Source organism: Mytilus californianus, unplaced genomic scaffold (genome assembly GCF_021869535.1).
Source record: "Mytilus californianus isolate M0D057914Y unplaced genomic scaffold, xbMytCali1.0.p SCAF_5, whole genome shotgun sequence".
NCBI lineage: Eukaryota > Metazoa > Mollusca > Bivalvia > Mytilida > Mytilidae > Mytilus > Mytilus californianus.
In genome coordinates this window covers 104,660,633-104,674,129 of record NW_026262701.1, presented here as the reverse complement: position 1 = coordinate 104,674,129, position 13,497 = coordinate 104,660,633, and the positions used below count along the sequence as shown (strand labels likewise).

The following is a 13,497-nucleotide window of genomic DNA, read 5'->3' as shown; positions in this document are numbered from 1 at the left end:
GCTGTTTTCAAAATTGTCATCAAAATTACTCTGACAGAACTGAAGTAAATCTATGGTATAGTAATCTTAATCTATATGTTTCACTTGCAATATGGATTTTATAAGTGTGTTTAACCATCGTCAGAGTTCCAAGTTAAAGTGTCAGTTCTAGTTCAAGTTAAAGATCCAGTAAATGTTGAGTTACAATTCAGGTGAAACTTCATGTTTGATTCAGATTTTAAGATAAAGTAAAATTTCGAGTTTGAAACATATTTTCACATTTTGCAGCCATATTGCAAGGACTCACTAGAAGCACTTCAAGCAAAGCTAACAAAATGATACCCACCCCTTGCAGGGTCCATGATTTATTTGGGGGAAATCATAGATGCCAATGACATTGTACATTGTGTTGTGAAGTTTCTGATTACGGGGTTAGGATGAGAAGGGGATGTTATATACTATAGTCTATATAATGCTGAAGTTAACCCCAGAAATCACTTGTAGGAAGAAATATAACTGGATTAGCAAAAGTGCATAATATGAGTAAGTTTCTGCGAAAGATTTACATAATTCTGTCTTGTAGATCAGAAGCAGTACTGAGTAGTGGATACAAATGTGAGAAGGTAGTACAGTCCCATCACCATAACTATACTGCCCACTTTAAAAAGGGGGCATAAAAAAATGGATTGATTGTTGCTTGCTTTCCACCCAGTGGCAATTGTTTCGGGCATTTTCAGGACCCATCAAATAAAAAACCTGAAATGTTATTCATCTGCCTCGGTTAACAACAATAGGTGTTGTCAAGACTGCTCTATAGATATTTTTGCTTATTTTACAACAATTGCAAGACTATATTTACTGTGCTATGCTTATGGTATGGTGGAATCTATTTTAAAGACCAATTACTGATTTTCAGAAATTTAAATATTAATTATATGATATTTAGTTAATGTTGTAGTTTGATTAACACAGTAATGGTTGGCTTAAGACATGCATTACAATATCTCTTATTGTTTGTTTTACAGGTGGGTCGTACAAAGGTCACATAGAAACATTGGCTCCTGCTGTTAAAGAATTGGCAGAACTAGAAAAGAGAGCTCAGACGTCATTTATAGATCTTAAATACAGGAAAAAGTTCATGACTAGATAATTGGACATATATTTTTAGATCCACAGTAATCCCGATGTTAAATGTTCCTTAGGTCCTGAGATTATGTTCATATTAAGCTTCAACATTTTCAGTTTAATTAGCCTGACTGCAGAGAATATCAGACATTCATAGTTGTGCAGCCAAATATGATTGCAATCCTTTAATAGTGCTTTTTGGTGCAATTGTTATGTTAAGAATATATCTTACGGGGATAAAAGTATATAAATAAATGGAATAAGAACATTGTTATGGATTCTGTTGTCGTTATTTTACCCCATTCACGCTACATTTTCATTCAGAAATATTCATAGATTTACTCTTGAAATAATGTTCACATATGAAAGAAATCTGGAATTATTTAAGGTTTATAACATATAATTGTTAATCCTGTTATTAAACCCCTAAGGGGTGAGAATAACTGAGCATTGATTCATAATTGTCTTAATTAAATATGCACTGTAGTTTTTGTGTCGCCTGTGACGAAAGTGGCAGAATGCGAGACATAGGGATTAAAATCAGACAGTGGTGACATAAAATATTTGTATAAAGCTTTATATTTCAGAGGTTATTCTCACTTACTATGATAAGAAGAATAACTATTGTTGGTATATAGGTTCCTTGCAAGGTCTTCATGTCCATCAAGAAGGGTTCACTTGACCTTGATCTCATTTTTTGGATCAGTAATCAAGGTTAAAGTTATGTGATTAGGTCCATTTCTCAGAAAAAATATTAAGGAATATCTTAGTTTGGCAGGTTTCTTCTGACCTTGACCTCATTTTAATGGTCCATTGGCCGATGTAGAATTACTTTTTATGCCGCCATTCCCTCCCCCCAGTAGGGAAAGGGGTCATTCAAATTTTATGAAAATCATACACAATGCTAAGAAATAAAATCTCACACAGCGTTCGAATTTGGGCAGTGAGTCACTTACTGTTCTAGAGTTATGCCCCTTTTTAACTTGGAAAATTGCAAATTTTCATTTCCACACCCTAACTTCAGTTTGTCTCGTGCATTTTATGAAACTCGTACACAATGCTTAGAACCACAGTTTGAATTTGGGCAATGAGTCAAGAGTTATGCCTTTTTATATCTTGAATAATTGCAATTATTTCATTTTCGCACTCTCACTTAAGTTTGCCTCATTTTAAGGTCATGAAATTCATACACAATGCTCAGAGGACAAAAAGTTGTGATCTTTACTTAGCTACTGTTAAGGTCATACATGCTTAGTTTACCAAATAAACAAGTAAAGCTAACAAAGAGATTAGAAGTAAAAAAACCAAAGCATTATTCAAGAACTGAGAAATTCAATGGACACGACAGAACTTATCAGAAACTTATTACATCAGAAACAAACAAAAAAACAGTGAAAATATGAAAATAACACACAGCACAAAAATATCCAAGACTAAAACAATAGAACTCACACAAATGCTCTCAAAAAGTATTTTCATGTATTATAAGCAAGCTTGAACGGGGGCATTCGTGTCCTCATACATTTTCCTATTTTATCATGCCCCCGTTGCTAGGCAAAGGGGGCATTAAGTGTTACCCTTGACTGTTTTTTGTCCTTCAGTCCTTCCCATTTTCATTTCCACACTCTTAACTTAAGTTTTCCTCATCTAAATTTTATGAATCTCATACACAATTAAGAACAAAAACTCGCAGACAGAATTAGAATTTGGGCAGTGGGTCACTTACCATCGTAGTGTTATGCCCCTTTATAACTTGGAAAATTGCAATTTTTTTCGTTTCCGCACTCTTATCTAATTTGCCACATACAAATTCTTTGAAACTTATACACAATGCTAAGAACCAAAACTGGCAGACAGAATTCAAATTTAGGCAGTATGTCATTTATTGTTCTAGAGTTGTGCCCCTTTATAACTTGGAAAATTTCTTTTTTTTTTTGGAAAATTGCAATTTTTTCTTTTCCCCACTTCTACTTAAGTTTGCCTCATTTAAAGGTTATGAAACTCATACACAATGTTAAGAGGACAAAACTTTGAGATCTTTACTTAGCTACTATTAAGGTAATGGATGCTTACTTGACCAAATAAACATATTTCATTTCATCTCTCTAACTGAATTTTGCCTCATTGAAGACTGCAAAACCTGTAAAATTTTAATAACAGATGCTCAATTCACTAGCAATTTAACTAAAAAGTCTTTATTTTACCAGAAGCTACTGTGATCTGAATTGTAAATCAACAATTGGAAACACAACTTCAAAATACTGATGATTCAGTCGAGGATTATGCCAGGCAATGGGTTAAACACGAGAAAGAAGACGTAGATACTCTTTCTGAATGCATTAAGGCTGTGAGGTCGTTGATACAATACAGAATTAAGAACCTGAATGGGTCTATGAAAACCCATGCTACATCAATCTTTAAAGAACCAAATGTTGCAAAACACTAGTCCTGCCTCCATGACAAATATGTTGTTGTCCTCACAGATATAGCCCCAAACAACATGGTTTTTGTTTGTAAATCACATTACATAAACTGCTTGATAAATGAATGAGGTATTGACAGTTCACTTGGAAACTCAACATATACCCCCACGACACTTACCAAAGAGGAAATCCTGAATAATCGTAGGTCTGTTGTTGTATATCACTGTATTGGATACCTAGACTACACAAGTGTCCTTTCAAACATCGTTATATTGCTGGGTCTTCCAAGTGCTCCACGAAACCTCTTTCCAAATTATTAACATCAATTTTATCAGCAATCAAAGCCGGGCTTCAACGTTATTGTGAAACTTCCTATTCTAGAGGTGGCATGAATCAGATGTGGATACTAAAAAATTCCACAGATCTTTTAGAGTACATACAATCAATCTAAGACTCTTTCATCTTGCAATAGTATTAAAACATTTGACTTTTTTACTCTTTATACAAGTATTCCCCATTCCAAACTGAAAGACAAATTGAAAGAGTTGGTCCTGCTTTGTTTCAATGACCAACGTTGATGCAAGTATCTGGTCATAGGGAGGGATAAATTCTACTTTGTAAAAAATCACACTGATTCAAACAAAAAATTCTCTGAAACTGACATTATCAAGATGCTTGATTTCTTGATTGACAACATATTTATTACGTTTGGAGGACATGTTTTTCAACAAACAATCGGCTTTCCCATGGGAACCAACTGTGCCCCTCTTCTTGTCGACTTGTTCCTTTATTCTTAGAGGCTGACTTCATACGGGAACTTCTTAGGAAGAAAGAAAAGAAGTAAGCAGTATCCTTTAACTTTACTTTCCGCTATATAGATGATGTTCTCTCACTAAATAATTCGAAATTTTGTGACTATGTTGAACGCATCTATCCCATCGAACTTGAGATAAAGGATACAACAGATACAGTTAAGTCTACCTCATATCTTGACTTGCATCTAGAAATTGACAATGAGGGTAGGTTGAAAACAAAACTTGTTTGAGATGATGTCAGCTTCGCAATTGTGAACTTTCCATTTCTATGTAGCAACATTTCAGCAGTATATATCTCCCAGTTGATACGATATTCCAGGGCTTGTATTTCCTATCATGATTTCCTTGGTAGAGGGTTACTGCTCACAAGGAAGCTATTAAACCAAGAGTTTCAAGTGGTGAAGTTAAAATCATCCCTAAGTAAACTTTACGGACGCCATCACGAGTTGTTTGACCGTTATGGAATATCTGTTTCACAGATGATAACGGATTTGTTCCAAATGTCTTAACTTAAATCCCGTCCCCTTTTCACCGATTGTGAAGTACCGTATTAGACTTATTACCGGGTTTGTACTAGCATGAGCAACACGACGGGTGCAACATGTGGAGCAGGATCTGCTTACCCTTCTGGAGCTACTGAGATCACCTCCAGTTTTTGATGGGGTTCGTGTTGCTCAGTCTTTAATTTTCTATTTTGCGTTGTGTGTACTATTGTTTGTCTGTTGGTCTTTTTCTTTTTTAGCCATGACGTTTTCAGTTTTTTTTTTCGACATGAGTTTGAATGTCCCTTTGGTATATTTCGCCTCTCTTCCAAAGTTTATGAAACTAATACACACAAGCACAAGGCTCCGAGGACAAAAAGTGTACTAGTATTAAGGTCATAAATGCTTAGCTTACTAAATAAACAAGTAAAGCTAACAAACAGATAGAAGTGAAAGAACCAAAGCATTATTCAAGAACTATGAAATTCACTGGACACCACAGAACTAACCTATCAGAAATAAAAACAAAACAGTGAAATATGAAAATAATACACAGCACAAAAATAGCGAAAATTAGAACAGTAGAACTCTTTAAAAACTAGCAGTTACCTAAAATGCTCTCGAAAAGTATATTCACACATTATAAGAAAGCTTGAGCCATTGGTGTTGTCAGACACATCTTTTTTTTGTGTTTTTTTTTGTTGGTCTGTTTTACAAATACTTTAAGCAATAGGTCAACTATATTGAGTGTATGGAATGATTTTGAGGGTGTGCATGTCTGTCTGGCAGGTATTATTAGTCCTGGACTTCATTTTCATGGTCCATTGGTCAATAATAATTTTCAGTTGTTTGGTCCGCTTCTCAGATACTATAAGCAATAGGTCAACCATATGCGAAAGGTGTACATATCTGTCTGACCGTGTTCATCTGACAACCTTACTTTCATGGTTTATTTGCAATATAATTAGAATTAAATCCTTTAATTAATCCCGTTCTGATATGTTGTGAGCAACTAAAGGATTTAATTTAATTTAGATTGGGTTCATTGGTCAAGTTGAGTTTTCCGAGGCAAATTTTAGATACTAAAAGAAATCGAATAGCGATATTTGGTGCATTGAATCGTCATATTAGCACGATGCTTTATTTACTACCCCTTTCAAAACTTTATTCTCTGTTCAACTTATGTTACAATCCCCCATTTAAACCAATACGAACTTACAGCTATCATCTCAGATATTGTCAGTCACAGACTTTTCATACCGGTTTGCATTGGAAAAGAAGAAAAGATCCTTTCTAAAAATTTCCTTTGCCAACAAAGATATTGATGTCATCAATTTGGGCAATATATTTCTTCACAAATCAGTTCACTCGAAATACCTCCCTACTTCTAAAGATCAGTCTGTACCTATCATCTCTCATACCTATACCAAACCAATTGCAACTAAAATGTTTCAATTACAAACAGCTATTGCAGGATCTCATTGACGAATTCTGATTGCACCTGTGCCAGCTCTCCATTTATATATGATCTGGCTGGTCACGTTATTACTGGTGACTTGAACATTGTCAATTACACTTCTTTGCTAAATGTATTATCCAAAGGCCCGAAATATCGTTAGCCTAAATCCATCAATTGGAAACACAACTTATTTTGTTAAGCACCTATCCTACTTCCATGACAAATATGTTGTCCTCGCAGATATAGCCCAGAACGTTATCGTATTTGTGTGTAAATCACTTCACATAAACTAATTAATTAAGGAAATAGGTATTGACAGTTCACTTAGAAACTCAACATATACCCAAACGACGCATACCAAGGAGGAAATCCTGAATATTCATAGGTCTGTTGTTTGTTCCTTTTGAATTTCAACCAAAGATCTCCCTTCGACCTCATTGTATTGGATACCTTAATCACATAAGTGTCCATGCACACAACTTTATATTGCTGGGTCTTCCAAGTGCTCCTCGAAACCTATTTTTACGTGATTAAATTCAATTTTATCAGTAATCAAAGCAGGCTTCCCGCTATAAAGATGATAACCTCTCACTAAATTATTCAAAGTATGGTGACTATTGAACGCATCTATCCCATCGAACTTGAAATAAAGGATACAACAGATGCAGATAAGATGCCTCATAGCTTGAATTACATTTAGAAATTAAAAATAAGAGACGGTTATAAACAATTTTAGGACAAAAGAGATAATTTCAGCTTCCCAATTGTGAACATTCTATTTCAATGAAGCAACATTCCGACAGCGCCTGCATGTGGAGTATATATATCCGAGTTGATAAGATATTCCAGAGCTTGCCTTTCATATCATGATTTATTTGATAGATGATTGTTGCTAACAAGGAAGCTATTGAACCAAGAGCTAAAAGTGGTTAAGTTGAATTAATCCTTTTGGCAATTTTGACGGACGCCATCACGAGTTTGTTGCCCGTTATGGAATATCTGTTTCACAGATGACGACGGATATGTTCCAATTGTCGTAACCACAATCCCGTCTTTTCCTCGAGTGTGACCTTCCGAATTTGTGATAACGTGAGCAACACGACGGATGCCACATGTGGAGCATGATTTGCTTATTCTTCCGGAGCACCTAATATCCCCCGGTTTCGTGTGGTTCGTGTTGCAAAGTCTTTCGTTGTCTATGTTGTGTTTGTTGTTCTGTTGTTTGTCTTGTCGTCGTTTTTCGTTTTTTGCCAAACCATTTTGTTTTCGACTTATGAGTTTGAATTTCCCTACTGTATTTTCGCCTCTCTCTTGAGAACCCAAAATATAGAAAAACTATATAAAAGAGCTATCAATATTGTTTATGAATACCAGGACGCTGAGATTTTATTTATTGATTTTCCAATATTGTCAATATCAAAATGTAACAAACATACAGACCTCGAAAAACAAGAGACATAAAAAGACCCAGTTTGAAGCATCATTTCATCTAGTAAGTACTTGCCTATATCATTAAGATACCCACACAATGATAGACATGTTTGTACAATCTTCATCCTAACACGTAATCTTTGAACAAGAACACATTTCATTGCACATCACATAATACTTACCCTACAGTCTAAGCTATAAAAGGGATGACCATATCTTTGACCGAGCAACTAATTAACCCAGACACTTCAACGATGCACATTTACTACTGGATAAAGACAAGTAAAAGACCTTTCAAGTCCTAGATGGTTAAGATATACAGATTTTGCCAGAAAGCATGCAAGTTGGAATCTATACCCTACGATGCCTGCGACAATGGACACACATAAACTGCTTTTGAATGTCAACAACAGAATTCAGAAATTCCGGCAAAAGTGAAGACACTTGGGCATATCTTTCTTGTTCCAAACTAAACAACCCTACAAAAATATGTTTCATATCAAATGGAGACGACAGCAAACATTCAACTCTAAACATATCAACCAGTCCGTTAATGGTAGAGAGTATATCTGAATCATTCATCCCGTCAACATCAAGATTAAGTATAAATATCATATCGTTTACCTGTTCTTTTAGTGCCGATATACCAATCATGACATCATCACCAAAACCAACAAAAATCAAACCAGTACCAAAGAGACTGTTAAGAATATTAAACATCAATTTCCAAAGCCTAAGGAAAAGTGGTAAACTACTAGAAAGAATTATTGATTCAGCTGAACCTGATATAATCATAGGCACAGAAACATGGTTAGATCAAAGCATCAAATCAAGCGAGATAATCTCGAATTACCTTAACTATGATATAAAACGCAGAGCTCGCCCTAAAGGCCGTCATGGAGGAGTTATGATTGCTGCTAAAAAAATCGTTACAGCTAGGGAACATCACACACAGCAAAGACCAAGAATTAATAACTTGAACAATAAATCTAGAAGGGGAAAAGTGATTGCTTGGGGGTGCTTTTTATCAACCACCAGATCGGACGAACGACAACTATCTGGACTAAAAAAAATGAAATTAATACCATCGGAATAAAACTTTAGAATATATTTTTTGGAGGAGACTTCAACCTACCAGACATTAAATGTCACAACAAACCATCACAAGCAGGCAATATCCTATCAGGACCAAACCAAACTTTCTTGGAGATTGTAACCGACAATTGATTAGAATAAATTGTAGACTTTAGGACAACACTCTGGATTTAATACTAACCTCTCATTCAGCATTCAAGCTAAGATGCAAACCCTAACCATCAATAAATAATAGTGACCATGATATCGTCCTTCTAGATTTAGCATGCAAACCATTTCAACTATAGTCAGTGAGAAGAAAAATATATTTATGGAAAAAACAGAAATACACAAGACAAACGAAGACCATGGACAGAAATGTTGACTGTATGTGGCAAGCATTCAACAAAGCCATTCAAAATTCCATAGGCAAGCGAGTACCAACAAAAATGAGTCCACAATCATCCATGGATAAACACCACCATCAGACGGAAAATAAACTAGAAACAAAAATCCCATAGAAGGCCAGGAAAACAAAAAGGTAAAAAAAAAGGCATTGATAGATATAAAAGACTCAAACAAGAAGCACAATGGGAATTCAGGCAAGCTAATAACAAGAGTGCACACGCTTAATGTCTCGCCTGCTTTACTAACCATGTTTGATTTTATGTTGATAGTCCTAAAGATAAAATTCAAACAAGTATCACATAAACTTAACATTATCAATAATACAAGTCAAGGTCAAATAAACCAAGCCAGACAGACACGTACACCTTAAAATCATTCCATACACCAAATATAGTTGACCTATTCCTTATAGTATCTTAGAATAGGACTGCAACGTGAAATTGAGGTCAAGGTCAAATGCAACCTGCCATACTGACATGTACACGTAAAATCAATATATATTCCAAATAAAGTTAATATATTGCTTATAGTTTTAGAAAAACAGACCAAAACACAAAAACTTAACATTGACCAATGAACCGTGAAAATGAGGTCAAGGTCAGATGAAACCTGCCGCACTGACATGTACACCTGACAATCATTTCATACACCAAATAAATAGTTGATCTACTGCTTACAGTATCTGAGAAACGGACCTAATCACGTAACTTTAACCTTGATCAGTGGTTCATAAAATGAGGTTGATCAGGTGAAACCTGTCTGACGGACATGTTATCCTTGCAAGGAATCCATATATCAAATATTATCCTATTACTGTTAATGAGTGAGACATTCACATGACAAAAAAACTAAACTTGAACCATGAAAATTAGGTCAAATACAACAGACATATGGCAGACAGAAACTGCAAAACATAAGGCATAAGTAAACAAATTAAGCTTCCAGGTCTTCTACCCTCTGAAATATAAAGCTTTAAACAAATAGTTTACGCCGCTGCCGGATTGTAATCCCTATGTCTCCCATTCGTCTAGGGCGAGACAAAAAAATATATGGCAGAAGCTTGTGTCAATTCCAATCATAAAGACAACACCAAAAAAATTATGTCATGTATAAAGAGCACAGGTCAAGAATGGATAGGAGAAGCTATAAAGAATAGATTCGGATTTCTACAAAGCGATAACAAAAGAAAACAGAAATACTCCATGAACAATTCCAGTCAGTATTCACAAAGGAATAATTTTCCAAAAAAAAGGATGATTTCAACACAAAAAGTGTACGCAAACTACTTTAAAAACCTAACACCGCACAGATCTAGCTGGTCCAGATTCAATTCCATCTTTCATACTAAAACAAACGGCAGACCAACTCGCTCATTTTTTCACAGATCTGTTTCAAACATCGCTCAATACCGGAGATGTTCCACAAAATTGGATAGATAAGGTAGCAAAACACAGTTAGGAGTTTGGTTTCGCATTTTCGCCCCGGTGAGTTTTTCAAATATTAAAGTTATTGTGCAATAAGATAAACTTTTAGATAGATGAAGAATAATATGGCCTTCAAAGTGGGCTTATATGAATATCAAGATTGTTTTTGCATGTTTTATAGGTCAATTTCTGTTGGACAGTCCGTATTTTCACATCCAGATCGCCTATAGCTCCAAAAATTATTGTAGTGTTTTCCAACAAGTATTATATGCTCGAACTTTCAAATAAATTTGATGAAAAAAATGAGGTGAAATGCATATGATTTTTATTTGACCTCTTGATAGATAAATACCAATGGTTTTAGAAAAGGTATCACTCCAATGGATTGATGTCCTACTTTGGACCAAATTTTGGGGGATTTTGTGACATTTTCACCCCTTATTTGCATTATTTTATATCAAATAAATGCAGATTGTTGCCATGACGACACCAAAAAGAGATTATTTTTCACCATTTTATCTAATGGAAATCAAATCTATGGAGGATGATGTCTCCATACACATGTACATACATGACAAACAGTAAGCCTTATTTGGTAGAAAGCAAGGGAAAGAGGGTGGTTAAAAACTATGAGTGTCATTTTTAAGTTTTTATCTTTTTTATTTTCGTGTATTGCTACCTTAGCTAATGTGTGGTTTCCATATTCAAGAGAGACGAAATATATTTAGTTTAGCTTCCACTTAGAGACTAATTGTATCGCTAACCGCCATTAAATGCAAGGTCCTGGAACACATAGTCTATAGCAGCAGAATGAACTAATTTGACAAATATAAAATCCTAAACAACGAACAACATGGGTTCCGCAAAATACGATCATGCAAATCACAACAAATTATAACTATCCATGACATTGCAAAAACAAAAATAGAAAAAGACTCCCAAGTCGACATTCTACTTGACTTTGCAAATGCATTCGATAAAGTACCACACCATCGTCTATTACACAAGATATAATACTAACGAGTCAACTTTAATGCTAACCAATTGGTCCGTTCTTTCTTTAGAAATCGAAAGCAGAGTGTTGTACTAGAAAGAGCTGTCTCTTCGCGAGTCCCTATACTCTCTGGTGTACCCAAAATGCACAGGCCTCTGTTGTTCCTGACCTACCTAAATAGCATGCCCGAAACAGCAACATCATTGGTATCCAAATGGTTTGCAGACGCTAGCCTTCTCTTTATAAAGATCAACAATCAGGCAAATAGTGACCTTTTGAAAAAAGACCTAACACCTTTGGAAGATTGGGGAAAATAAATGGCAAATCAGCTTTAACGCCAAAAGATGTATACAAGTAGTTATTAAAATAGCACAGAAGAACAAACAAATAATAGATCCACCATTCAAACTTCACGGATATACACTCGACAATGTTGAAGACAGCAAATACCTAGGCGTTACAATCAGCAACGACTTATCCTGGGATAGACACAGAGACAACATTGTAGGCAGATAAAATACAACATCGGGATTTATCTGACGAAACCTCAAAGATTGCAATAGACCGGTTAAAGCAGCTGCATATACATCCATGGTAAGACTTACAGTAAGATTCATCAAACCAAAAATAGATAAAATCTATAGAACAAAAGCAAAAAAGATCAGCTAAATCTGTCCAATACAACTACACAGACAGAACAACTGACTGTAACAAACATGATAAAACAATTACAACGGAAAAGCCTCGAAGAACGAATAAAAACCAACAGACTATGTATGCTGTTTAAAATACAGCATCAGCTCATAGATATAGACGGACAACATAATTCAATCCCAAACGACAGCCGAACAAGAAGTAAAGGCCGTTTCTATCAAGAAAGAATAAACAACAACGCCTATAAACAATCATTCTTCCCTAATACCACCAGGGATTGGAATCAACTACCATCTAAATTCACTTCGGCATATACAATAGAGGGATTCAGAGCTGATCTGAAAGCAGGCTCTGAGGGGAGGTAGTCAGCGCAGGCTGTATATAGTTTTAATTGTATATTGAAGACTGGTTTAATTGTTAATAGCTTTGAGAAGACTTAATTAGTTGCGTTGCTCGGCACTGCGCAAAGATTTCGCGAGACCATATACGTGTACATTGGAATGTCGACCAAAGATGAAGAACTGGATATTCCTTCACGGTATTGGATACCTAAATTACATAAGTGTACAAACAGTTATGTTGCTAGTTCTTAATGCACCCTAGAAACCTCTTTCTAATTAATTAACATCAATTTGATTATAGAAATTAAAGTCGGCTTCAATTATTGTGAAGCTACATACACGAGAGGCAGTGTGAATCAGATGTTGAGACTAACAAATTTCAAAGATCTTTTAGAGTTGATACAACTAAGTCTTTTTCCTCTGCAATTGACTTTACTACTCTTTACACAAGTATTTTCCATTCGAAACTAAGACGAAGTGAAAGAATGTGTCCTGCTTTGTTTCATAAAACAGAAAGACCAAAGCAGATAAAATATCTTGTTTTAGGGAGGGATATATCGTACTATTTATAAAAACTCACTTTGATTCGTACAGAAAATTCTCTGAAAATTACATTATCATGATGTTTGATTTCATGATTGACAATTACACTGTGTAGCATCACCACAGGATTTAAGTACCCGAAGCAAAGAAACAATTATTGCAAAAAGTATCTATTCTATTCCCCGTACAGTAAAAACTATTCGATGTACAATTTATCCGCTTTATGTTCATGAATTTTCTTGTGAAAACAATAGTTTATTTCGAAATACGGTGTTGTTCAAGATTAAATACGATAAACTTTGATCTACGAAAACGTCAATTGAATAGATGAAGGATAGATGTGTT

At 35.1% G+C, this 13,497-nt stretch overlaps 1 protein-coding gene across 1 annotated transcript in view; it reads left to right on the top strand.

Annotated features, from left to right (window-relative positions):
- Positions 1-1,375, top strand: part of LOC127700426 (ATP-dependent RNA helicase DDX1-like) — a 270,402-nt gene extending 269,027 nt beyond the window's left edge. The window contains exon 28 of the mRNA XM_052203879.1: positions 1,005-1,375. Coding sequence (XP_052059839.1) covers positions 1,005-1,129 — 125 coding nt within the window. The 3' untranslated portion in view covers positions 1,130-1,375. The remainder of the gene's footprint in view (positions 1-1,004) is intronic.
- The last annotated feature ends 12,122 nt before the right edge of the window (positions 1,376-13,497 follow it).